We start from the raw sequence: 27,943 nt of genomic DNA on the forward strand, positions 1-27,943 counted from the left end.
TTTCTGCTTATGCAATGTGTATTAAAAATTATGGAATTGTACAGATTTCTACGTTGTCCTTGTTGAGGGCGCTGGGCCTTCTGATCAGGTCATTAGTGGAGACTGAAATGTCACTGCTGAGTTCCAGCACCACTCCCTCCTCTAGCTCAGTAGCTGCCGAATCTCCTTGTGCATGTGACACAGGAAGTCCACATATGAAGCCCCCCCACTCAAGCTCTTGTCCTCCACTAGAAAGTGCTTGAACAGCATTTCCAGCTTATCTTCTTGCTTCACAATTATTAACTACAAAGAAAAAAAAAAAAACCACAAACAAAAACAACAGTGAGTATTTAGAAGAATTAATACTCTGGGGCAAAAAGCTAAATAGCTCAAAACCCCACAGAGAGAGAACCAGAATCACAGCATCTATAGCTTATGTGCTTTGACTTCTGTAATTAAGCTAAGGTAGTTTCAATCCTTTTTACTTAGAAGGAAAATACCATGTACTTAGTCTGTGCAGTAGTATATTGTAACAGGTCTGGAAAAAAGTAGTTTTAGAACTATGGTAAGCACAGAACCCCAAAACTAGTAACAATTTTTTTTTCCAGATCCTTGAAAACAAAGTTTGAATTACATTTATGAGATAAGGATGAGTAAGTTCAGCACTACAGCACTACCAGGCTCTGCTAAAAGGAAAAAGTTTTTAAAGCTACAAGTGGGGGACAAGATTTTTACCTTCATGTAGCGGGATCTCTGCGCTTGAAGCATGTCAATAATAGATCGTACTTTCTTTGAAAAGGGATTCTCCAAGACAGGCAGGGTACTCTGGAATGAAAGATATCCAATCCCCATTAGTCACACAAAGTAAAGCAACAACAAACAAAACTCAGCAGTTTTTTCTTGTTACATAAGGATAGAAATATGTCTACCCCCACTAACATTCAATCTCTGACATCAACTAGTTAAAATATAACATATCAGAATTAAAGGTCCATTCATTCCATTTACATGTTGACTGTTCGCCTCACCATCAGTGGAGATGTGGCTTGTCAAATAAAGCTGTAGTTTCACATACCTGTGCTTCTCTTGCTCCTAATATGAACAAATTAACACTATTTTCTCAACTTGCTTTCTCACTGTTTTAAGTTTTGGGCAACTATTAGAAACACTAGCTCCCACACTGCCACCCAGCTCACCAAGGCATTGCTAATCTGAGTGAAGGATGACACTCCAAAGAGGTTCTGGATCAGGCCTTGTTGCACGTTGACTCCCACCCACACAAAGATGTTCAAGCCATTCTCCAGCAGGTATATGTCACCCTTGGAGAGACGTTCCTCTGAGTTCCGGATTGCTGCTGGCAAGGAGTCACTGTCAACATCTGCTTTGGTCTGTTTTACAGTGAAATAAAAAAATTTAAAAGAAAAAAAAAAATCAAGGTTATAAACCAAGAACATTTTGTCCCGAAAGTTGTGCCACTAAGACCACAATGGTTTCCTCATTTCTAGGACCCATAATATTGCAATAACTGTGTCCAAAGTATCTTCCTTAGCCTAGTTTTCTTACAAATGTGACACAAAAGCAAATGAAACACACTTGGTCAGCAGAAGAGAACACAAGGCTGGTGTGAAATTACTCTGTAGTTCCAATATTGCCTCCTGTAGTAGTAGGAATGTAATCACTCAGCTCTATTCCATCAACTGTGGCACTGAAAATTTCTAACAGTACCTGGAGTTGTCCTGCAACAATGAAAGTTGCTACATGAAGTTACAAGATCTTTTGAAAGATTATAAAAGGGTCAAATATTTCTTCTTTGTCCCTAGTCACACACTCACACCTCAGAAAAACAACCCCCAGCAAATTCACAAGATGCAGTAATGCATCTATCACTGTGGAATTAAGTGAAGTATCCCAACAGATGGCAGATGCCAAATCCTTCTCAAATCCTTGTTAAAATATAAATAAATGCCAGTCCTTACAATGAGTTAAGGTAGCAGCAAGTCTCAAGCTGCAAGAATATCCTCAGTTACCTACCAGGGGCAAAAGCCTGGGATAAAAGAACACATTTGTTTCTGCCACATCCATGGATGTGACTAACTGACGAATGTAGGCACGGTCATCCGTTGTGACCTCCGGACCGGGCTGAAGGACATCGCTCTTCAAGACACAATTCAAGTACACAGGAAGCAGCTTCATGCATTCAGGGAGGATCAGCTACAAGTCACAGAGAGAACTGGTCAGCTGTCTTGCTGAACAAGGTTATGTTTGACAAAATGAGGCTTGCATGAACTAGCAAAGCGTGGTACAGCTGTGAGGAGTGAAAGCTGATAGTCTAATTATATCATGGACTTGTAAAAGTAACATAAAACTTTTCCCTGGAACAGGCAGTGCTTCCTGGGCTCCAGACAGATCTCCAAGAAGCCATTCTCAATTACATTTTTACTTGCAGTCTCTGCTTCCACAAGTCTTCTCTTTGCAAATTTCTGCCTTATTTTGAGTAGGTTAAGTAGGAAGGACTCTCATTCCCTTTTAATACCTGTGACCATGATTCAGGTGAAAGCATCAGTATTTACCTGGCCAGCAGAAGAGGGACTAGCACAGTTCTTTCGATAGCAAGCTAGGATCTGGGCACACTGGTTGATCAGTGCATCTCGTACAGTCTTTACTGGACTACCCAGAACTCCACGATATGCTGCACAGAAGGAAGAAAAATGAAGTGATTGTTCATGAAGAGTAAAAAACCCACCACTACTTCCACAAAGTAAATGTAAACAACTATTGCTTATGAAAGTCTTTTTTTTTCCCCACCCTTTCAAACTTTTTGGAAAGAGATGATACATTCCTATTGAAGGTCTGCAGAAGTTACTTTACTCCCTTTTATTACATATTCTTCAACTTTCCAGCTCCCATGTACTTGAAAATACACTTAAGTCATACTTGTAAGTGTGGGTACTATAAAAACTTCTTTTATAGCCATTTTATATCACCTTTCTTTACAAAACAGTCTGTTTTCAGTCCATTATATTTTAACAGCGATAACCAGACATAACCCTAAATCTCTGTTGGCATTTCAGCCTTTTACTGCAAACTAGAAAGAGTAAATAGGCTACAATACATATTTAACCTAGATCTATACGCAAAAGTAACCATTTCCTATTCCTGGGACTAAACTCTGGAACAGCTAAAGAACCAGTCCAAAAATAGATACAAGGATGAATTCAGAGCTGCCAATACAAACTTTTATTAAAAAAGCTAGGTGAGAATTTGTATGAAGGATTAGCCTACAACCTCTATCTGTACCTCTTATCCTAAATAACAATAGCATCATCACACCTTTAATCTGTTTCCCATAAATGAGTGCAGTATCATGACTGCCAACTGACATTTGACGCAAAGAGAATAAACAGGTGTCACTGGATGACAAGCAGCATATTAGCAGCAGTCACAGGTTGGAATTCCTGTTGCCATATTTACCCTTACCATATTTAGCCAAGTAGTTGATGAGCGTGTCGGTCTCACAGTTTCGATAGAGGTCAGCAAGCTGCGTGCAGCAGTTTAGGGACAGGTTGTGAATACGTAGTCGTCGCTGTCCTGTGCAACTTGTATACAGCAGAGCACACTGTAGGAGACAAAAATACCAGCATATAGAAAAATTAAGGCCTACTACAATGAGAAAAGCATTGTTTGGGTGTATTTTGTTAAGGGCTATGACTCAGATACCTAAACAACTAAGATAATTATGTAAAAAGACTTGCATAATAAGCTAACAGCATATGCTAAGAATCAGGGCCAATGTACGGTAACATGCAGCAATGTTAGCAGTTTGTATTCAGGGAGTTAATCTTGGAAAACAGATTGTATGCTGAAAGGTTAAGGGCATAGTAGAGACCAGAGAGAAAGAATCAACAGTTCCTTGGAGTGTCTAATAGTTCAGTTCAGAGCGACCTCATCCTCTTCTGCAACTGGCACTCCCCCCAGTTGAGATTTCTATCCCCCATGAAACAGTTTTGTTGACAATTCTTAACTCACTTTTTCCCTGAAAGCCTGCCCCCTTACCTGAAGGAGTGCACCATTGTCTTCACTCAGTTTGTCATCATGCTTGAATTCCACTGTGATTGTTTTATCACAATCCAAACCTGCCATCTCTACATCAGTTGTGTTGCTCATATAGAAAGCTCCAAAAAAGTCAGTTGCTCGGATACCTAAAATGAAAAAGCCCAACATGAAACACAGTGTCCAACAGAATAACAAGGCAGCCAGCCTTTGGGGCCCTGAAAATCCTGTCATCAGTGACCCTAAGTTATGTTGACAGATTTCAGCATGGATCTTCGCTCCATCTCAAAACAAGTCTTAGGATTCCAAAGCTTTACCAGAGCTTTTTGCATAGACTAGTCTCAAGATGTTTTACATTTAAAAAGCTGTTACTTCCCATATGACATGCTTGAAGTGGTCAATTTATTAAGACTCATGCATGCCAACACACACCTGTGCTTGTGCGCACCCTCATTACAGCGTCAAATCCCACTTCTTTCTGGACATCTCTTCTCAAGTCATTCAGGAACCTATCCTGGTCCGTCTCCAGCTAGAACAAAACAATAGTTCATTATCCCATAAATCATAAATCCACAAACTGTGAAGTAATTTAGAAACATGTATTTTCTCCTGCAATTACTCAAAATCAGCCATCACGCAGGGCTCAGTGCCCTGCTGATAATAATATCGTGCTGAAAGATAACACTGTGACTTTTCTTCTTCTTGATATTGTGTCAACACATAAAGCTAAAAAAATAATTCTGTTTAAGATCTTGAAATTTAAGTAGCAATTTATTTCCAAAGAAGTACTTGGTCACTGTGGGTCACACTATGAAAAAAACCCTTATAACTAAGCAATAATACTCATTTATATTTAATACCAGTCTGAGTCAATGTCCCTCTTACCTGGAAATATGCATACTTATAAATGGAGCCTCCTGTCTGGTAAGTTACTACACCCAATGTCGCCACATCCAAATACTGATTTGGAAATAGGAACAGATCCACACAGCAGCCCTGAGCCACACAGTCCTTGGCCAAGTTGTTGTAAAAGCTTGTCTGTGGTTGAAACAAAGTCTAAAAAAGGAAGTCAGAGGTGAGATTGGTAGTTTGTGGTAAGAAAAGTGAGATCAAATTTATAATTCCAGTCAATATACTTTTATACGTTGCCTCTTTTCAGGTAAATTAGGATCATATCAATTCTTCCTGACCCTGCTTTTGCAGACCTGTTGAATATTAGGAAAATGACTATGCATCTTACTTTAATTTTAAGTTCAGCACACTTACTTTAACCCAGCTTTGGTATTTTATCCTATATAAGAATCTAGAGCCCTGTGTTGTACCAGAGCTGTCTTCATGATGTCAAGTCTATGCAGCTCTGCTTGATAGCAGAAGATAAAAGTGCACTGTTAAAAGACATTATCTGTGACATTACATGCTACCCTTGTAATTTTTTTAATTTTGGTTAAGAGTTATTTTATCTCAGAAAGAGTATAATATAGACATGTAATGTAACTATCATGCAAGTCATTATTACCTTCTCCTTATCTGTGTTGATCAGTTTCCTATCATCCCTGTTCTTTAACTTCCCTGGGGCCTCTGCAATGGGCAAAGAGGTGTGGAAAATGAAGAGCTTGCCAGCACACTCAGCTGCCTGCAGGAAAGCGAGTGTAAAAGTGCAGGTTAGAAACAGTTATAAAAACTGTAAAGGAAACTGTGATTCAAGAACAACCATTCAAGCATCCTCGTTACATCACTTCTTTATGTTAGGAAGACACTCTATCAGACACACAGGCTCAGTGATTACTTCAGTGGTATCTAACACAGAAAGAAAAGGACACAAAACAGTAAGCAGGACTCAGTTACAAAAGGTTTTGTGCAAATGTATTAGATTCTTCTCAGATTTGCAGTTACTGAGTTTGTGGAAAAGGAAGTCACAGAAATGGCAAAGGATTTTGTAATCTGAGTTTCAACAGATGATTAATTAGGAGTTGGACTCCATGGTACTTATGGGTCGCTTCCCACTCAGTATATTCTATGATTAATCATAAGTCAACATGTCAACACTAGCCAATGTTTAGTAGGCTATTTTCTGATACATAGTATGTAAACAATCAATTAGTAATTTATATGATTGCTTGATTGAACAATTGTCATTAAAACTGAGTTGAAGAGATACTCCTAAGGACTTAAAAAATAGAGCTATATGAACAGCTTTGGATGGAATCATGCAGACAATCAATTCAATCAGTTTATAAAAGTCAGAGTTGGATCATACATGTAATTAACTGGGAGAAGTACTGGAATGGAAGAACTTTAGGAAAGTTTTACTTGGTTAGCACATACAGGAGAAAACACTTTTTTGACACTGTACTGGAGCTTTAAGCACAGGGTCAGAAAGACACTGTTACAGAACTCCACAAGGAGACATAACAGATTTCAGCACTTGGTTTGAACATTGGAGGGTTTTTTTGTTTTGGGTTTTTTTTAACATTTTTGTAGGTTCTGTAAAATGTTCAAAACAAATCTCAGTTACCCGGCTGGTTTTAAGCCACATCTTGTATGCTTTGAGCAAAAGTTATTTTTAACAATTTGTGTAGAGAACAGATGGCTAGCTACATGGAACCAGAGGTACACACACTTGAAGTCTGCTCCAAGGAGACTTATGAAAAGCTTTAGAATTGTAATCTTCATTTGTGTTAGCAGAATATACAATTTCAGAGTACTCACACTGAAAACAAGTTGCTATGACAATGCATTTACTAACCTTCAGTGCCTCCAGCCCAGCCTGAATCACAGGTGCAAAAACAGTTTCTGTTTCTCTTGTGTCTGCAAACATTTCTGGAATCTGATCCAGCAAACTAGCAAAGAACAAGAAAAAAGGGGGAATTCAAGATTCCATTTTATTGAAAAATCCACACAGTTGCAGTTGATAACCTGTGAGATTGAGGTGGTTTAAACAGAAGCCCCTAATGCGCCTGTACATTTGCGTCATTTTTTTACATTATCTGGCATCTCATAATTTATCTGTGAAAAAAACGACACTTCATGTTTCATTGGGTTCTCTCATGCATATACTCCCTGTGTGCTGTATAGCCTCAACTGATGCCTATTCCAATAGCTCTTCTATTTTCCTGCTCTCACTAATAAATTTTGAATATATTAAAACTGTTAGGAAAGACTAGTGACACTTGGCATGTGTTTGCCAAGCCCCCTGTGTACTATTCAAAGCTTAATAGGCTTAATCCACAGTTCTGCATTTATGCTTGTTAACGTGCTACAGAAGAGTCCAGAAATTTTGTTTGAAAACATGCAGTGCCAGGTCTAGTTCCCACAACACCATTAGCTACACATTATAGTTTAATTACAGTTCAAGTATCATGTTAAACAGTCTGCCAAAACATTGCTAACTTCTCTTTCCTTCTAGATTTATCTTATCTATCCCACTCACTCAATTTTCTTCCCTGAACCAAAATTAGGCACCACCATTGTCTCAGTTTAAGGCAAATGCCTAAATAACTGTAAAGACAGTGACTCAGGCTTCTTATGACTTTCACTGTACCATTCAAGTTATGTTTTGGATTTTGCTGTTTGGTTTTTTGGGTTTGGTTCTCCCCCACCCCCCAACAAAAATGCCCTTCTGCAAACTAAATCCCCTTATACATTCCATCTGCTAAGTGGACTACAAGCCAAATATACTCTTACCCCATGAATTTTCCTATCTGAATTTGACAACTTAATTTGAAAGAGTATAGGAAGTTAAAACCCAAGGAGTGACTGCTAGATGAATAATGTGACAAATACTCATTCAACACCTGAATCCACCAAACAAGAATTTTATTATACACATTGTAAATAAATTTCTGTTACCTGGCAATAACTGTCCTGGACTCATTCACATTCACCAGAAAACCATCAAGAAGTGGCACAAACATATCTGCCACATCTGAGACCACCATCATTTGTGGCTGGGCCAGTGAGCTCTTCACATTGTAGAAGTGTAACACTTTGTTGTAGGTGACAAAGCCTACTCGAATGGCTGATTCTTCCATGTTGCCTTCCCTGCAAGAGACAGACTTGATTTCACTACCTACTCAGACGTGAAGGCTTCACAGGGAATCCAACACAGTGAGAGATTAGCAAAAACTGAAAGGAAGGAAAATTTATCTTCACCTAGAAAGGTATCCAGAAAGATGTTCTGCTTGGCCTTTTCCTCAAGAAAAGTTTGATAGGCTTATCAAATGTTTTAATTTCTCACTTTTTTTAAAAGGGAAAAGGTGAACTTCCCCCATTCTGACTGGCTACAGTAGTGCACAATGTACCTACCTGGGCAGGTAATCTATGAGCGACTTTAATTCTTCACATATTAGCCTCACTAAGCCACTCTTCACAGCATTGTAAGACACATCAATCATGAAAATGAAAGCAGGTGGACTGGGAAACCTGTTGTCCTGTGGAAGAGAGGGAAGAAGTCATATTATGGCTATAAAATGCAGCCCACAACAGTCCTGTAACATGGACAAATGAATGCTGGTCAAAACTCTAGAAGCTTTCACATACTTTTCTACTCATGGGCAGTAATTGTTGTTTCAGATCATTCTCCCATCCCTGCCAAACTGACATGTAAGCACATTGTTCGTGAAATAGGCTGATACTACATGCCCTAGACTGATTTTGCCATTGCTCAGTGAACAACAGGCTTGTCACAACTAAATCAGATTATTAACAGCACTAGAGCAGACAAGCAAAGTAGACAGGGAACTTTCCTGCTGGTTCTCAAGACTTTGGAACCTGAGCAGACTTGATATAGGCAATTGCACCAATATAAAGCAAAATATTTTCCTCTGATGACCACAACCAATCCCTTCCACTTAAATATCGGGTTTGCTTTGGTAAAGGTAAAACTTGTTTCAGTCAATATTTTTCTGAAGTCTATAGGTCACACTGGAAGGAACACACAAAACAAAAGCAAAACAGAAGACCTTTAAAAAAGCTGGGAAGAGTGCAACTTGTTTGAATGTAAAAATGCTTCTTGTGCTGTTAGAAGGGAGATAATTGGGTTTTTTTCCCTTAAATTAAAGTAAAGCTAATGCCTCACAAAGTAACCATGTTGGAGTTGCAACATTTAGGCATCTATTTTCCCATCATTTATTTCAGCAGAGACATAAGTTACTTTAATAAAACACCTTGCATGTTTTTTTCCTATTCCTTAGAAGTTAGTCATCATTTACATCTTTAAGTGAACCAGCTCTGACAATATATATTTCCACACTGTTCTTGTGTTTTTAATCACTACAACTGTATGTGAAATTTAAGTTAAGTTCATTAGATAAAGTTTGTGTTAGGCAACAGGTGGCACATTCTATAGTTGCTACTGTAGGAGAGATTCAAGAGAGGTACGTTCTCCTGCCCCAAAGACTACATACAGCAAGGGAGCCCCTCCTACAGAACTGCTACAGTAACAGCAGCTGTAGCTGCTTATATAGGTCCAGAAGAGAATTCCAGAGGAAGCTACAACAAAATTGTATTATGTTATATGTGATCAAGACTTTTTGTTTTGAGAAGTAAGTAGACAAGCACATTATCTTACACAAAGTGAAGTGGATTAATACTGTTGATTATCTCTGCCAGCTAGAAAGCAGCCCTGGATAATTAATGGGAAAAGAAGCACTTGAAACACAAACCAAAATACAGTAATAAGCACATACTACTGTACCTTGCAGTAGTCAACTGTTGCTAGAAACTCATAAGACCCCAGTGATAATTCAGGTCGATCATAGAAGTCTACTCGCTTTCCAGTATGATCCAAATGCTGGAAGTAGTGAGGTGGCACTGGGGAAACAGTTCAGTTCAATCACACACCCATGATAAACACTGTGACTACAGAGCTAACATGACAAGACCTATTTCAAACAGAACTCCAGTAAAGCTGCTAGCACAAAGTGTATTATTAACAAATATTAATGTAATTTAAGAGTATCATTAAAGACACTATTGTACTTCTCTTGAATCTCATTTTACACTTCATATCAGAAACATCAGTACAATGCACTCTTCTGGATCTTCTGAAGGATTTGGTCCAAAGGAAAATTAGAGCAATCTTGTACAAGTAGTAACCAATGACTTACAATACAGTTTGAAGCAAACCACAGGCTACAACCATTACTGGCTCGATTCAGGCTTACCAAAAGATTTGAGCTCCTTATTTTACTATATGTGCTAGCTTTTTTCCTTCCCTTCCCATGCTCCACAAGCACAAAGCTTTCTAGACACACTCAGGTACAGAGACTGACCTAATCCTTTTGTCAGAATACACAGGGAACTTTTTACAAGTGGCCTGTAAAACATTATGAAGGAGACGACAAATGTATAAGCACATGCCCAGTACCTTTGTGTTGGTACTAGGCATCAGAAGGTAAAATGAGAATTAAGTTTTTGCCTACAAACGGGAGCTGCAAAATTAAAGAAGCATTTCCCTCGTGCCCTGGGAACTACCACGACAGTCCCCCCTGCAGAATTGCTAGGGTGACAAAATCTATTCCAGCTACAGTTGCCTATGTACCTCGAGGGCAGAGTAAAATTAGATTACCTGTAACAGTAGTATTCATCACCTTTCAATTATTCTAAGCGTTAAAAGTTTCAACAGTTCAAAAAGGAAGTGATATCGTTATGCCTATGCATATATAAGCACCTATCACTCTAAGTACACATCCAGTACAAGCTAATTACCTGATTGTTTCACAGAAAAAACTAAATTGTTCTCAAGTATTAGGTGCAACTACATTTTATTTTCACAGCACTGATTTCACCAGCAGTCTCTGAGCCTCTCTCCCTTCTGTGCCCCTGCTCGATTGCTGCAGGTACAGCCAATCCTAGAGCTGCTGAGTGAGCAGGGACAAGGAATGCATGCAGGCTGAAAATCACCAGACAGAAAAAGGTTTTTTAAAACTGTCCTTTTCTAGCCGCCAGCAGCTTCCCACTTTGCTCTGCACAAACAGTTATGCAGTCAGAGGATCAGAACAGCCCATTGAAAGCCATTAACGCTAACAAATGAAACACTCAAAACACCATCCTGAAGTTCGCTGTACCTTACATTGATTCCACTGTGCCTTCAAAGCACACCTAGGGATGTCATGCTATGAGCAGCCCATAGTGACTTCTGCTTAAAAGGACTCATGTTTTACATTCATTTAGAAGAGAACTAAGATTAAGGGGCATATATTAAACAATCCTATTCAGCTGTTAGGTTTAGCTGCAATCTCTAAGCAGTCTCTAACAGGCTTTGTGACGGAAAAAACCAAATTCCTAACTCATGCTACTTCCTGACTAGATGCTCAGCTCACTCTGTCATTGAAAAATAAGAAAACAGAGTAATTTTTCAAACCATTATACATTATGCTACAAGTACCTCATATTAAAAAATTGGTACAATACTGAAATGCATAAGCACCTACTTAATTTGAACATCATTTCAAAACTGACCACTGAGTATGTTTTATAATGGATTTTTTAGAAAGACACATAAAAGCCCAGTATACATTATAAATGATGCTAACATGATCAAGACTTACTGGTTTGCCTCTTGTTCAAAGATCAGTCCTAGAGATCAATTTCCAGAAGAATACTTACCCTCAGTGACACAGCTGCAGAAACAACACTGGAACCTCCTGCCACCCTCAATAAATTGCATAAAAGGGCACATGTAAGCCTTGCACCTATTACACCGGACAGGACCAGATTCTCCATGGTCTACCAAGTAAGGAAGGTTCTGTGGAAGCAGGGGAAAAAAACAAAGGTAGGTGACATGGTGATGGGATAGAAGCAGCTGTATATATTGCAGAGGTTAAAACTATCTGTTATTTAGCATTCTGAGAGCTGTGGGAGAGTGCAGGGGGTGGGGGAAGCCTGAACAAGTACCGTGTCAACTCCAGTTCTAGCATGGCAGTTTTCTGTGGGCTGCAGTCCTTAATGGGCTATCCCACTTGGACACAAACAAGTACTTTTGCATGATGCTCTAGTACTGCATACAGTAGCCAGCTTGAGGAGCACAAACAGGAGTGCCACAAGCACAGATGTATCCCAAGTGACTACAAGAGACTAAACACATGCAAAGAATGGCTGTGATAATCTCATGGGAGTGAACATACACTTGACATTTCACCAGAGATGAGGTGTTCTAAAAGCAGCTCTTCACCTCTTATATTTTTCCCTTGTAAAAAGCAAGCTTTTTGACAAAATAAAAAGCTGGTCACTGCATTCCATATATTCAAAAACACAGAACATCCAGACTATCTTAAAAAAAAAATCAGCTGATAAGATTTAGTTTTGAAGTTCACCATGAAATACAGTACATTCCTAAGTTCTGCTTGTCTTGATGCCACCATATAGCAAGTCCCCAAAACTGTTATGTAGAAATGCCTTTTTTGACCTTACTGGTAATATATTATTGTCACAGACAAAACAGAATAAGATGTTCAGCAACTTCTGCAACCTTGGAATGTGGAGGAAGCACTTTATTAAGACAGAACCTGTGCAAGCTACAAGTTGTGTTCGTAGCTCATAAGAAAGTTTAACTACTTTTAAATTTTCTGACATTAACAATGTCCAGTTGTGATTCAGACACCCTAAACCTCTGATCACGTTTAGAAGACAACATATTCCTTGTCCAGTTCAACAAAAACTCCAACCACTTTCTTCCTCTTTATGCAACAGACATGCCGTAGCTCTCCTTCAACCTCACAAATCATTTATTGTCAATACAATGGCTTTGCAGTCAGTGCTTCTCACCTCCTGCTGCCCAGGCTGACCTCCTCAGAACAAACAAAATTTGGAGTACTTTGACTCCCAGGCAATGTTGGCATTGTACTTTGACACAATAGTTTTTTTTGCTCAGCCTCTCTCACAAAAAAACACGTACAAACTGCAAGCCTGCTGCAAACATGCAGTGCTATGTGTAACTTCATTAACCACTTCCTTCCAGAAGGCACAAAGAGAGTTCGCTGAAGCATCAAGTTTTGCTTTCTGAACTGTGCATTAACATAGGCTGAAGGTCCTGTATCTGGCAACCACGTGCTGAATTTTTATATATTCTAGATTTATCTGAATGCTGTATTTTAGCTGAAGATTAGATGCTAGGAAGAAATTCTTTAATGTGAGGGCCGTGAGGCCCCGGCACAGGCTGCCCAGAGCAGCTGTGGCTGCCCCCTCCCTGGCAGTGTTCAAGGCCAGGTTGGATGGGGCTTTGGGCAATCTAGTGGAGGGTGTCCCTACCCATGGCAGAGGTTTGGACTAGATGGTGTTTGAGGTCCCTTCCAACCCAAACCAGTCTGCGATTCTATGATTTTCATGAGACCTTTAACCTCTCATTACCAACATGTTAAGCTTTAGCTCTATTTAGTCTTACTGCCCTCAACAGACAAGTCTTCATCTGTTAGAACAGCCCCTCTGCAGGGAGCGTGCCCTTGCCACAAAGAATTTTCTTATGCTAGAAGCTGATCAGTCTCCAGGACAATCTCCCAATCCTAGGCATGTTTTTCCTGGGCATCACAAGCATTTGTTCGAAGCACAAGCACACTGGGAGACCTAACTACTAGACATTTGTACAGTTTCTCTGAAAATGTGCAGCTCCACAAGCCTCCAGGTTTCCCAGATAAGACCCACTGTGCTCCTTTTAAGCTCCATGCACAATACCGCAACACAGGAATTAACTTCACAACTCAGTTTCATCACAAACCAATTTTCAAAACCCAAATTATAGTTTAGGGACACAAATGAAATCCAACAGGAAAAAACACCACCCTTAAAGCCTGGAGAATAATCCTTTCCTCAGCAGGTGCTAAAGTTATGTTTAACACAGCACAGAATACTGCATATATACATATTAAACAAATTTAACAGGCATATGTGTCTTTACCTCACTGCTCCAAGAAGGTTAACACTACAAAATAGCCAGGGTATTTAGAATATTTCATAAAATTTCTAGCTCTAATATCCTTGAAGCTTTCACTTTCATGTTAGCAGACAGAGTGGGTAAAAGACTAGCCAGCCATACGTTACACCTGGAAGGAAACAAGTACTTCAAGGAGCAAGGGCAGAAATACAAGTGCATCTTAGCAGAGCTCAGCAGTCAGTCTTGCGCTGTTATCCCACACAGCACATGCACATTAGACACCTTGCTTGATACATTCTCATTCAATCTCATAACTTGACATCCTAGGTTACTAATCAGTGACTAGTAACCATTTACATAGCTTAGGCCAAAAAAGAAATTGAGATCAACTGGAAGCATATACATTTGTGACTGTCCTTGTATTTTTGTCATAGAGGTTGACAGTTACTGCAAAAAAAGCTGAAATTATCACAGCAATCAAAATATTAAATGTTTGGAACACAACATTCTTCTGCCTTACAGATCACTACCAAATACTTGTGGGAGAACCAGTGTTTATCAGTCTTTATGACCTTCTCAATGTATCTGTTAAATGCTGACATCTAATAGTATTCTGCTGATGAGTTTGGAGTGCACACAGTACATAGGTAATCTTGCACATGGTTCTCACCTCCTCTGGGGGCAGGGTAGCCAGCGGTTTTATGACAGCAGCTAGAGGGACTTGGGACTGTTTGGCCATATCCGAGGTGCAGGGAATATTGTAAGATGTGCACCTTATGTAGCGAGGGCTCGCATTACCTGGGGAACAAAGCAAAAATCCACATAAATTTCAGTTCAGGTTAAGTTTATATGCAAGAACAGAAACAAAGATACCTTCAGGTATGTTGTTAACACACAGATCCTAAGAGCTTATTTAAACAATAAATTTCAATCTCTACAAAAATTGAATTCAAAACAAAATGCCTCGTTACAATTAACTACGTATAATAAAAGCCCTTAGAACAAACTTGACCCCACATACAACTTAAACCATTAAAAAGGCATTCTTGTTTCACTCTTTGCAGACTAAAACATACTACAGGCAGAAGACTCAACTCAAGCATTTCTATCACTTGATTTTGTGATTTTGGCCAAAGAATAAAGCACTTGATTGTAGAATTGGATTCTTAAGTTTTAAGGGAGCTTAAAATCTCCAATAAAGCATTGGAAATTAAAAGATAAGTATTCTTTTTCTAGGAAGCATGTGGATCAACTGGCATTCCACTTATGATTTAAAAATACATCTCCCAGTCCAATTCAAATGATATTGCTAGTAAATTTCAGTTCTTAACCATCATTAATATAACCCTACAGAAGAGGCTTCATTTGCTGCCGTCTGATATCCCTGCTTGCTGGTCCCAGGTACCTGCCTTAGAAAATATTTTTCACTTGCAAATTGGTTACTAGCTACCGAGCAATCAGAAGAAGATAAACCGAGATCAAATCAACACAGGGCTTGAAAAGAAGCTCCTGTTGACAAAACACACAATCCCAGCCACCAGAATAATTCCTCAAACTTTTCCTTTCAAGACATGGACAGTTCTGTCACTGACTCTTGGGGGTTGTGCTTCATTTAGGAGAAGAAATGTATTTTACCTTGATCCTTAACCAAGAAATTTGTTGTAACAAGAGGTGGGACCTGCCCTCTCACTCCAGTGACAAATGGTTCTGACCCACGATTATTTCTGTCATCTTCAATCACTTGAATCTATGATGGAAAACACCACAATAATGTTTGAATGCTTGGTTTCAAAATACTGTAAAGTACCAGATTTGTATCTGTAAGGCAGTGAAAAGGGAACTAAGGCAAACATAACTATCTCTAAAAATAAGTCATCTAAAGCAAACAAGTTTTGTCAAGCAGTCACCTCTCAGTTTGATTTTTACATAGTACTTAATACTTAACAATAAGTAACAAGTTACAAATAGCATTCCCCCCCCCAAGTATTTTTAGTAGCATATTTTGTGATTTAAGGCCTGACCTGAACTCATAAAAGCCAAACACTGATCAAGAAATTAATTTTTGGTAGTATTCCCCTGTATATAGTTGGAAACTTCAATAAGCCTCAGGATGAAGGTCTAAGAAAAACCTGGCTTTTCCTTTCTGCTATGTTCCCACTCTTTCCATAGTAAGCACTTACTTCTAACCACTGTAACTCTGACCTAAAGGCAGATGCTTGCAAGCTCAGGCAGAAGTCTTCATAACTCTATGGTGCTCAACAGGTTTTGATTTGAATTCTGGGATGTGGAGAGTGAAGTTTCAGTAGCCTTACCAATGAATCAACCTTAAACTTCACAAAACCAGTAAAAATCTCAAGATCTACTTGATTAAAATATCCACTGACCTTTGCATAAGAATAGGAAATTGTAGCTAGGCACAGTTTTAACTACATTTCTATAATGGTACCTGAACAAAAGCATTAAAGCTAGCAATCATACCTCTGATCTTGTTTTGCCACCAAACACACATGCCTTTGCTTAAACTCTGAAGTGCAGATGTATGCATGGAAGAACTTGTTATCGTCCCACTAAGGATTCCAAGCTGCCAGCAGAACGCCTCCCATAGCACCAGACTGTGACTACTCTAGGATAAATCTAGTCCCATTAAAAACTCTGACTGACCAACACTGGTGATCTCACTGTTATATAACCAACTTTGACTAAGGGAAGAAGTAGTGATACAAAGGTAACAAAGTCAAACGTGGCTTGTTTCTTCCAATCCAAAAGGTAGCTGCTTTTTGATTTATTTAGGCAAGATTCTCTACACATAAACATTAAATTTTTAAATTCAGAATTTAATGGTTATGTATAAGCACAGATAATGAGAGAATGTTTATAGCTCCCCATGCCTCTCATTAATCTACTAGAAGATTTACATCAGAAATTAACATAACAACAAAACAGTTCAACTGCAATTTTAGAACTTCAAAGCATTAACCCAGTACTAGTAATCAGCAAGTAGAGTAATCAAATTCTGCTCAGAACTAGTAGGAAACATGGCTACAAAGGCTCATGCTGTGTGTATGTTAACATGAGACACACATTGTATGGACAATGATACTGATGGCTAACACTGAAAACAGTTGGAATCTGATGAAGGAGGTGTTTTCAAGATCAAAGCCAAGGGGAGACATTCTTCATGATCTGTTTCTGAAACAGTCTGTTTTCTATTGCCTCACCATTCATCACAGAAAAGAAGATTTTAACAACCTCTTGTGGTGTAATGTTACTTATTTTGATAAGGCAAGCAGAAGACAGGAAGGAAAGTGTAAAGGATTAATGATGGAGGGTTAGTGAGGTGAAGTTCACTTTTCAGGCATGCACAGATGGGTCACCAACACACAGACTACAATTGACACATACAGCACTTACTGGACTAGGAATTGCATCTGGGTCTATTCTGTGCCTGGGTTTCTGCTGGGGTGGCAGCTCATTAAGTTGCTTTTTTAAAAAAATGAAAAGAGTGCCACAAAAGAAAGAAAAAGAAAAAAAAAAAGAAAGAAAAGAGAATAATAAAACAGTAACAGAGTTACTTTTCTCTACTTAAACCTGTAGCACTGGAATTAGATACATTTGAACATTGGTTCATGCAACAGGAAACATCAGCTTCTGCAGCATACACGATCCCAAAACCAGTCTTGGCAGGATACCGGGCCTGGGCTCTGAACACATTGCTAACAGAGGTAGTGGCTCACGTGCTTGTTTTGGTTAGAAACTGGAGATTTACACTTTCAGAACATGCTAAAATGAAGGCAACTGACACAAGCCATTTGAGATCTCGTTTAGTGGAAGAGAAGAGAAGCAGGCAAGCGATTAAAGGCTTCCTATATTCTATGAAAAAAAACAGAGTCATAAATCTTCATAAACCTGGAGTCTAAACAGAATCTTTTTTGAATAGCACCAGTCCAGATCTAAGATGTAACTCAAGACTAAATTTTTATACTTTTGAAGTACAGTGATTGTAAGCACTGTCTCGAAAAGGTTTCCCCACTATCAAATGACTGTAGCCTTCTGAGACAATAACAGAACAGCATCAGCAGACTCATGGCAATAATACTGCCAGGCTTAATAATACTCAGCGTCACTAAACATTACACATCATGGCTCGTCCTCTCTCAGAACTTCCCTTCTGAAAGATAACCCCAATTTGAGAAGTTGTCCATATGTGACTGAAGTAGTGTCATAACCCAATGACAAAAAAAGCCACTAACCAGCCTTTTGACAAATGATAGGAAAAGGGAAAGGAAAAGCACCACAATCATCTCCTAGTGACCATACTTGGATCATACAGCTTATAGATTGTCACCTGAAATTAGTTCACCTTGGCAAATCATTAAGGAAGAATCCAGAAATGTAGAAACAAGCTTATCAAAGCCCTCAAGGATTCTCAAAATGTAACACAGTAGAGAAAAAGACCTGAGGAATTAGAGCAGCAATTGGCATATAAAGCGCCATTCCTTCATCACCAACAAAAATACTGGTTTTGGGCTTATAACAAGACTGGTATCAGAGAAAAGGAAGCAAGAAAACAGACCAGTGTTCTTTGGAACAAGAAACCCATTTCAGCCTTGGTCTTCTGGTTGACATAAAGACACTACAAAAGAGTTCACACTGTAAGAACAAAGTAAGCTTACAGGGCTAGGAATGGAATCTGGATCCAACCGTTTTGGTGGTGGTCCGGGCTGACTTCCATAATTTGGTGTTCCTGGATAGGCTCCTCCATAGTTTGGCTGGGGACCCCTCACCTGCCCAAAGGAACCTTACAAAAAAGGGACAGCAAAATTAAATAATGGCTAATACCAGGTGTTTCCTCATTAGGTACTTCTCACTTTTCCTGTCATTGTCAAAAAACAAGAAAGAGAAAGTCACCTGCTTTTCAGTGAATTAGGATTAAACACGTTTAACACATTTCAACTTCGACCTGTACACCTTTACCCGTGATCCAATAAATCGATAGATACACTCGTCATTGGAATCAGACTTAAGGAACACATTTTTAGATTGTTTTTTAAATGATCTGATTAAAATATACATGAAGATCACGCCCCATAAACATTTACATTAAATTGCAGAACTGCCTATTATAAAGAGCACACAAAATAGTGAGTGAATGACATAATTCCTCAATAATAATAATAATAAAAGTATACAAGGTGTTCTCTTGGGCAGTTTTGGCCTGTCTGAAATTACAGTAATAAGTTAATGTGTGAATATCTCTTATGTTTTGTAACTATCTGAAGTTATTTCATATTACTTTAGACAACTTTGGTCAGTTATGGAATAACAGCATGATAAGGCTTTTCAAATTTCTACTTTTGAGCAGATAAGGCTGCAGACATCAAATTAAAGTTCACAATAAAATTCTGATCACAAATTCTTGTAGTGTTATGGCACTAATTATGAACCAATTTTTGGCCAAGTAAACTATGATTCTCTTAGTTACCCTAATCTGATTAAAACCTGTATGAAAAACCATGGAATGTGTCATTCTAAAATAATTTATCTTGGATTTGTCCTTCAGACATGAGCACAGGGAAACAAGAGGGAAACTTTGAAATGCAGATAGGAGCTGGCAAGTTACAAATCTGAAACCCAGTTCTTCATTTGCAGCACACAGAGAACACACACAACTTACAATTCCTATGCCAGAACACTCACCGTTCTGTTGCATTTGGTATCCTGGCTGAGGAGGATGAGTAGGAGGTGGTGGTCCATGAAGACCACCCAGGGGAGGCCCAGGGTGTGGCCCTGCCATAGTGGATGGAGGTGGTGGTGAGGACACGTGATTAGGCTGAGAGGCTGGAGGTCCAGCAGCTGTCTGCCCAGGCAGCGGTGGGCCTGGCATGGTAGGTGGCCTTGGGGCACCTGTGGTAGGAGGGTAAGAGGAAGGTCCAATCCCAGTAGAGGGAGGTGGGGCAAAACCAGGGACTTGAGTAGGTAGGCGCTGGGTTGATATTGGTTGACCAGGAAATGGAGGCTGTGCCAAAGGAAGACCCTGAGACACACTGGTAGGAGGGGGTCCTTGGCTCGCGGTGTAAGGTGTGTAGAGACCAGATCCTGTTGCACTAAAGCTTCCTGAGACTGGGGGAACCGATGTTGGGGGACCTAAGAAGAAGAAAAGATACAATATTTTCTTCTATCCTCAAGGCAATTAAGATGTAACCAAAAGCCCACCTGCTCCAGATCATCTTAACAGGCCTACCACTTTCATCTTCAGATGGTCTTGCCAGTACTAATAGACAAACCTTAAGTGAACACCTTCTTAAAGTGGACAGAGTTGAAACTCATCCAAGAGATCTGAAACTTTACACTTCCTTCACTATATTCTCTCTCAAATTCTGAGCTTCTAATTTTACATAATGAGAATATATTTCAGGATTCAGGACCAGAAAAAAGGGGCAAAGCCTGAAGCATGCAAAACAAATCACCAGAAGTCTGTCTACTGATTTCTTGAACTGAAATAAGTTTGTATCTTAAACTGCACACTAAGTTGGAGGTTGTATTTCAATATTGTGGAACTATTGCCTTCTGTATTTATACCTTTATTATTTCTGAGGATAATTTTAGAAAAACAGATTGCTGAAAGGCTGAAGAAAATACACATCACCTACTCCTAATTTTCCTATAAAGTCTGTGTTAGAGTGAGATGTTTCCCAAAAAGTACTTTACCAAAACAATTAAAAAAAATTCTAGTCAGACTCCAGTGGGACTACAAATCTAATACAACAGGAAACAAAAACACCCCTAAATTAAGTTTCTACTGTTTAAATGTTTCTTCTCAACTTCTAGAAAAGCCCTTCACAGAATCATTCAAGAGTAATTTCATCCCTTTGTGATTTCTTTTTTCTTTTTTTTTCTTCTTTTTTTTTTTTATTTTAAACTGGGCTGCTGCACAACTATGGCAAGGCACATGAGCTCTCCAGCAGCTTACTGAGGGATAAGCTGGACACCAAGATTCACTTAATTCAGGGGAAATACTGTTTCTCTTTTTCGTTCCTCATGTCCTGCAGTACTGCCTGCACTATCTCCTACACTACTCGCAGCGCTGTTCTCCCCAGTGATGACCTTCTGAGTCAAGGAAAACTATCATTTACAACCCCAGATGTCAACATCCAGGGAATTCCCATCACCATTTGGTATGAATCATCAACGAGAGCAAATCTTTTATAAATTTACTAGCATAAGTGCAAAGAAATTGCATATTTCTGTAGCCATGAAATCTCACCATAGCCCAGTCCAGCTGGGGGAGGAGCAGAGGCTGTAGTACTGCCAATCGTCATCCCTGCCATGTGATTGCTGAGCTGCTGCACACCGGCTGGGGGGGGACCATATTGCTGGAACGTAGATGTCTGGCTGACAGGCGTGGGTGCTGAGCCTGGCAGAAACGGCTGAGAAGCAGGTGGCCTGAGAAGGAAGATGAGAAGAAACTTCACTGGATTCCCCATTATACAAGGAGTGACAATTCTGTGCCTTTTAAATTCTCTCTATCACAAAACACCAGCTGGGTCTCACTTATTTACACAAAGCACTGTAGCTCAGTTTTGGAAAAATAACAACACATCCTGCATGGATCTGAACCCCTTTCATAAAAAAAGTTCTTCAAGTAAAAATTCTATATTTATAGCATTTTTTTGTTAACCCTGTTTTAATTATCACAACAAATCAGAAATACCAGAACAGAGTCTGCAGAGTGAGCAACAGTAAGGCCTGCATGGCTATGGAAGAATGCTCTGTTGCTCCAAGGATTTGGTCTCTACTGCTGACAGTGCTGAGCCTAACCAGAAGCAAACAAAAAAACCCACCAAAACACAAACCACCTTCCCCCTTAACTAAGCATCAGAATAGAGCAGTTAGGACTGCTGCTACTTTCACCACAGAGGTAAGGGCTGTTATCTTTCTAGAGAAGATTCCCAAGAGGGGATCCACAATGGACAGAAAAGGACCCAGAACCAATACTAAGGAATTAGTGATGACAGCAACATGCTTCAAACAGTTTAATTCACACTGCCAAGGAATTAAATGCTACAGCTGTGTGGATGCAATTCTTTTAATATGAGACAGATTATGAAAATCAAACTTCCTTATGGTGAAAATGACTACCAGAAATACAGTGTATGGAGAAGTGGTTTGGATCAGTCACTGACATCTGCTCATGTCCTTCCAGAAGCTTTAGTCTCCAGAGATTCTTATTGTCTAACACATATGCCAAGGCAAGATGTTCCAAAACAGCAAGAAAGCAAAAAAGAAAGCCAATGCACACCACAGGAAAAGCAAAGCATTTAGTTTGGTTTAGATCCTAAAAGGCCTAGAGCTAGCATAGGTATACTGAGGCAGGCCTTTGTGGACTCTTTGATTTGCTGCTTTTATATATACCTCTGCACTGGGGCTCCTGAGGTTGGAATCCCATTCTGCACATCTCCGTGTCCAAACTGACTGTATGCCAGCTGGCCAGAAGGATGAGATGCTCCAGAGGTTGGAGGGGGAGCTCCAGATGTTGGAGGGGCTCTTAATGAACCTACAGACATAAGGGGAGTGAGGGGAAAAAGTTAAAGAGTAAATCACAAATTACTCACAGAAACAAGAGCTTTAACCATCTACCATGAAAAATCCAGGAAAGAAAAAAAATGCAGAAACTGTTTAGCGACAGCCAAATTGATGTATCAATGCTCCATGAGTAACAAACAAACTTATACAACTATATTAGAAGTAGCAAAACTGAAAGCACAAATATTTTTAGCCAGTATCACTAGTCTCTATCTCTACACAGACCAAATAGAAAATACGCTCTGTGGAGGATCTTCAAAAGACAGCTTCAACTTTTGAAGCTCCAAGCCCAATTATTTGTATTCAGACCAAGGAGAGTATTCACATGGAACCTAATGTTCATTACAGGTCAGTTTTCCCTACTTGAAAGGTGAGTAGGTTATGTGAGTAGATTCAGTTTTCAAAAATTACATCCAACTAACTGCTTTGACATATAACATAATGTGGGCCACCACAGACTGTTCTTCCCAGCCTCTCATAGTTGAAGACTAACGTGATTATTGAGCTGGTTCAGTCACAGCCCAAAAGTATTTGCCTCAAACAAGACTTGACACTTTCTACACACCACACAATGCTGCAATTTGAGAAAAACATGTTCTCTGCAGAAAAAGCTTCTGAAGTCTTCTTTTTCTAGTTCTTGTCACAAATGCATTTCTGTAACCATTATCACAGACTGCTCAAATACCCTCTGAAAAAAAATCACTTGAAGAGATATGAATATCTAGTGATTTATTATCTTCAGGATTCCTCAACTGTAATGAATCTTAAGTTCCTCTTCAACACCTCTGAGATATTGTTCTTACCACAGACCTCGAAATGGAGACAGATTACAGCAAAATAGGAAGTGTCTGTGATTTTCACTTAAAACGCTGAGACTTTATGGTCTTAGCGTAGTTCTGACTCCCTACTCTTCTAAACAAATTAACATCACTGGAAATAGCTCTTCCAAAAATATCACTAGTTATAAAGAAGGAAAAATATAATATGATCTCTTGCCCTGTATCTAGTTTTTACACTTTGATTGCTAACTTGGTTGCTAAAATATTTTTGGGTTCTATGCCATAGCTAAGGAAAAGCTTCTTTTTGCCCCTCAAATGCAAGTACAAGTTGCAAAAATCTCATGATTTTCAAGAACTTCCTGGTTCTTGGAGAGATTCTTCATTTCAGTGCTATCATTTCAAACATCACATTTTAGTTCTCTCTCAATAGGAGATAGCGTTCTTTTAAATTAAGGTTTCTCCCAGACAGAACCTGAATGGGCCAATTCAGGTTGTGAAATCAAATTGGTCTTTTGAAACATTAGTCACAAGTCAGGTTTTATCTAGGAATCTGCAGGCATAAGGGATTTCTACTAGGATTATTTCATCATATCCTATTTAGGTTTCTGAACTGCTGCCTACAAATAGATTGGGAAGTGTCCCACCCACCTCTTCCTGAAATATCAGGTACCCACACCTGTGAGATAAATATCCATACTAAATGGGAACTTGGCACAGAAGCAACAGCACAAACACTCCCACAGAAAGGACACCATTTACCTATGAAATTAGGTGCAAGAGAAGAAGTATCAGAGTTGAGAGATACAGGAGAGCCCTTCGAAGGGAACCCCAAGGAAGGAAAGTAACCTGGAAAGACAGAATACACCAGTAAATCAAGCCTGAGAGAAAGCACAAAGAGACAGTGTTTAAAATGCTGAGGACAGTCTGTAGTGCAGAAAACATCATATACATAAAATCCATGTCACATTTACCATATTATTCCTTAAGCTCACTCCATCTCACTGTTCTACCACCCATAAATACATTACTAACATAGTTCATCTATTAATACAAATGTTAACAGTATCATAAACTGAGTCTATGTATAACAATCCAACAGCATCCTGTCACTGGTGTTTGCACCTTCAACTGCATGACCTCATCAGAAGGAAACAGAGTGACTGAAAGACTTAAGAAAAATTGTTTCAGTTCTTTCAATATTCTCATAGCAAGAAGCAGCTATTTTCAGCTAGCAGCACAGTACACCACTTCCAGTCCCAAGCAAGACTGGCATCACTGGCACAGCATTCCCATCTTTCCAGTACCCAGAGATAGTGCTGGTCACATAAATCAGACACTAAAGACCCCATGCCTGAGGATGGCATCTGGTCCCAAAGCTTCCTCATTCTAAGCAATCTTATTGTTACTTTAAAAATAAATCCCTGACACAACTAGTCTGAAATCACAAAGTATCACCATCAGTTTTCCTTTTACCTCTCAGCGTTCACTGACTTCCTATCACTCTGGTGCCTCTGGAATTCTCTCCTCTATGCTGTGCAGCTACAACAGGTCTTGCTGCAAACACTCAAGGTAAACATAATGTGTTGGAAATGAGGGTAGAAAGGATAAGTATTACTCCCTTCACTACTACCTGTCTGCTCTCTTTGATATTGCATTGTTTACTTGCCACTCTTTTATACCCAGATGACATATTGAGCAGGTAAGAACAGGTTAACTTCTGGCTGTTGTGCTAGCACCCTGATTCTTGCATTTACAACAACAGATCCAAAATGTAGAACTTGACAACTAGATTTCCTTAAAATAGTCTGCTAAAGCCTAGAAAAAATAGTCTGAAAAGAGATGAAAGAGAAACCTCCAAAAACCACAGGTGGCCTTTGCCTGTTACTTAAGAGTAGTGCAACACACTTTTGTTGTCTAGATGAGACAACCTCGTTGCTCTCAGAGTCACACTACTTTTAAATCACTACAGGAAGAAGCAAAATCTGCATTTTTAATTTACATGAGTTTATATGCATGTTATCAAGCTTTCTAGGTATGTTCTTACTGAGCTGTCATGAACCCCACTTCTGTTTTTCTAAAACTAAAAAAAGCTAACCAAAAATAATTCAGAATGAAAAAAAAAATCCCTTCAAAAGAAATGCTTTTCAGACTTCACGTCTGAAAGTTCTTGAAGTAACTGATGGAAGATGCTCATGACTTTCTTTTCACAAACACCCCAAAACATTCTTTACACTAACAGCTAAAACCTGTTCTCTATAAATAGCTGCACTGATGAAAGTTCTCTCACAAATTGGTAGTAACCTCTGTCCTTCTTGAATCTCCTTCTCTCCATCACCAAGAAAGTCTAATTTCTCCCCATTTCCTTCCATAGGACAGGAAACACTGGTCAGTCAATGGCTACATTGAGCAGCCAAAGAACACTCAATGGTTGTGCTCTACCTCTGTCTTCCACAGGAGCGGGGTTTCTTTCCTCCACACAGTACTGATTTTCATTACTTCTACAGGATTTTAAGCCCTCTGTGAAATCAGTTCAAAACTCAAAGATTAAAATTGGTGTTAGGAAGAGATTTGTTGAGAGGAAGGAAGGAAGAAGATTAAGGGAAAAAAAAAAAGGGAAGATGGAGCAACTGAATAACCCATTCTTTAGTACACCACACTAATTCTTCTATTCCACTAGCCTGCTATCTCCACACAAAACACCCAACAAGGTAATCATTTAGCTCCCAGATTTCAAATCTCACATTTCTATTAGATTCAAGACCACTGCATGCACTTTGATTGTTCTATCCTTCTCACTGAGTTTAGTTTAAAATTCAAGAAGTTACAAAAAATTCAGTATGTACTTGGACAGGAGAACAACACACAGACCATTAGCATGATTGGTATTCTAAGGAAACAAGGAATATGCTAATCTGAAATCTAAATAAATGTTTCTGAGTGAAAGTTCGTGTTGTGCTTATCTCCACAGAACTGATTTTGAAAGGCAGAAATATTTCTACTCAAAGCAATACTATTTCTCTTCTATATTTTAGATGTTAAAGTCACGATTAGTCTCCTAAAGTGACTGAGGTACTCGGAAACAGAGACTCACGAAGTGCTTCAATAGTTTTAAGTTAACCTATTTTTTGAATGCAGGAAAAAGTTTAACTACCTTGGGTTTGTGTTGCTTTTTTAAAAACAAATAGAACTAATTGATATGATCCTGCACAATGAGGGAATTCAGGAACATGTTAGCCTGCCCACAGATCCACAAACTTTATATTGATTTTAAAGACATTTAAAAAAAAAATAGCTCCAAATAGGTTTTCTGCCTGGAGCTGTATATCTTCATCTTTCAGGATGGAGTGCAGACCCTTTTACGTAAAGCATAATGTAAGGCAGTTTCTGTTACAAATCTGTTACCATCCCTAACCGCTGCCCCTCAATATAGCCTCATCATGAAGACTGTCCTAGTCAGGTGCTTCAGTACCATGGGGACACAGACATACAGGAGAAAAAAAATAGAGTAAGGCCTATTAAAACAGACAAATGACAGAATAATAACCTCCAAATCTACAGAAAGAACGTGATTTTTCACATCAAGTAAGCTACATGCTCAAGAAAATACAATTGGTACCATAAAATAATGGCTAACAACAGGAAGCATACAGAAAAAATCTGCACGCAACAATACATGGGTTATCAGTCATTAAGTTTTGATTGAGAAGTACCTTGTGGAGGAACTGGCTGCTGATATCCTGGCATCGGACCATTATACGCTCCATATTGCGACTGAGGAACCCCTGGCAACGGCTGTCCTCCGTAGGCAGGCTGCTGGTATCCCTGATATCCAGGCTGAGGTTGCCCGTAAGGAGGCCCTGTGTGAGCTTGCTGGTTTACACTCATTGTATTCACATCCCCAAACTAATCTCACCTGCAAAGAAGGGGGGGGGAAATGGCTTTTAGCAGACAAATCCAAACTGGCCAACTTCTCTATTGTTTTCACAGCAATGAGAGCTCCTGAGATACTAGGGAAAGTAAAAGAGTAATGGCAATTTACTCTTGCACAGCAATTTTTTCAAGTAACAGAAGTGCTTTACAAGAGCTAGTCACAAAACAGTATTTTCAGAAAATAAATTTTATAACCAACTTATTCACTGCTTCATCCCAGTTACATTTCTGATCATGATCTTAGAGAAAAAAAAAAAATACTGTAACTTCCCATTCCACAGCAGATGATTATCAAGCCCCTGAGACACGTTAGAAATATCACCCCACAGGAGACAAACAGAAAACAGATTTCGTGACATAAATGAGAGATCCCTTAACATAACACTTTAATAATGCTGAACAAGTTCAGCTTTCATCTCTGTGTCTACTTGATCACACTTCCCTGCTATGAGCAACACACACTTCATCATCCATAAATGTTTCCTCTTGAAGTATTTGACAGAATCCAGAACAGGACCCCACTACCAAAACCAGACAATTTAAAGTCCTTGTTATGTACATAAATTTCAGAAGACTAGCATATTCCAAAAGCAAAATGTTCACCTAAGATGTTCAAAATGGAAAAACATCACAGGCAAAGATGTCACTGAAGGATTTATACAAAAGGGTAAGTCCTGAAACAAGAGCATCAGACAGAAGAGGTGTTTCTTTGCAAAGTTATGGAAGAAATCTTACTTAACAAATAGATTGCAAT

General features: G+C 39.1%; 1 protein-coding gene across 1 annotated transcript; it reads right to left on the bottom strand.

Annotated features, from left to right (window-relative positions):
• SEC24C (SEC24 homolog C, COPII coat complex component) lies at positions 1–27,166 on the bottom strand. Its single transcript, XM_084265323.1, has 23 exons — positions 26,970–27,166; positions 24,019–24,105; positions 22,310–22,451; positions 21,162–21,340; positions 19,595–20,041; positions 18,571–18,695; positions 15,533–15,644; positions 14,568–14,695; positions 11,638–11,776; positions 9,725–9,840; positions 8,335–8,459; positions 7,879–8,070; positions 6,776–6,869; positions 5,546–5,662; positions 4,915–5,085; positions 4,462–4,558; positions 4,033–4,178; positions 3,457–3,595; positions 2,550–2,668; positions 2,011–2,190; positions 1,176–1,367; positions 715–804; positions 1–282 (listed from the first exon to the last, which is right to left on the bottom strand). Exons 1-23 carry the CDS (start codon positions 27,142–27,144, stop codon positions 142–144), a joined length of 3,453 nt encoding a protein of 1,150 aa, XP_084121449.1. The 5' UTR covers positions 27,145–27,166; the 3' UTR covers positions 1–141.
• Positions 27,167–27,943: the final 777 nt, after the last annotated feature.

The sequence above is a fragment of the Gallinula chloropus genome (assembly GCF_964237585.1).
Source record: "Gallinula chloropus genome assembly, chromosome: 5".
NCBI classification, from domain to species: domain Eukaryota; kingdom Metazoa; phylum Chordata; class Aves; order Gruiformes; family Rallidae; genus Gallinula; species Gallinula chloropus.

What these genes read in the sequence shown, in the direction of transcription:
- SEC24C (XM_084265323.1), bottom strand. Translation starts at nt 27,144, where the DNA reads ATGAGTGTAAACCAGCAAGCTCACACAGGGCCTCCTTACGGGCAACCT. An exon ending in CTGGGCTGGAGGCACTGAAG is followed by an intron (nt 5,663 to 6,775) that starts GTTAGTAAATGC and finishes GCTTTCCTGCAG; the next exon opens with GCAGCTGAGTGTGCTGGCAA. An exon ending in ACAATGGTGCACTCCTTCAG is followed by an intron (nt 3,596 to 4,032) that starts GTAAGGGGGCAG and finishes TGTCTCCTACAG; the next exon opens with TGTGCTCTGCTGTATACAAG.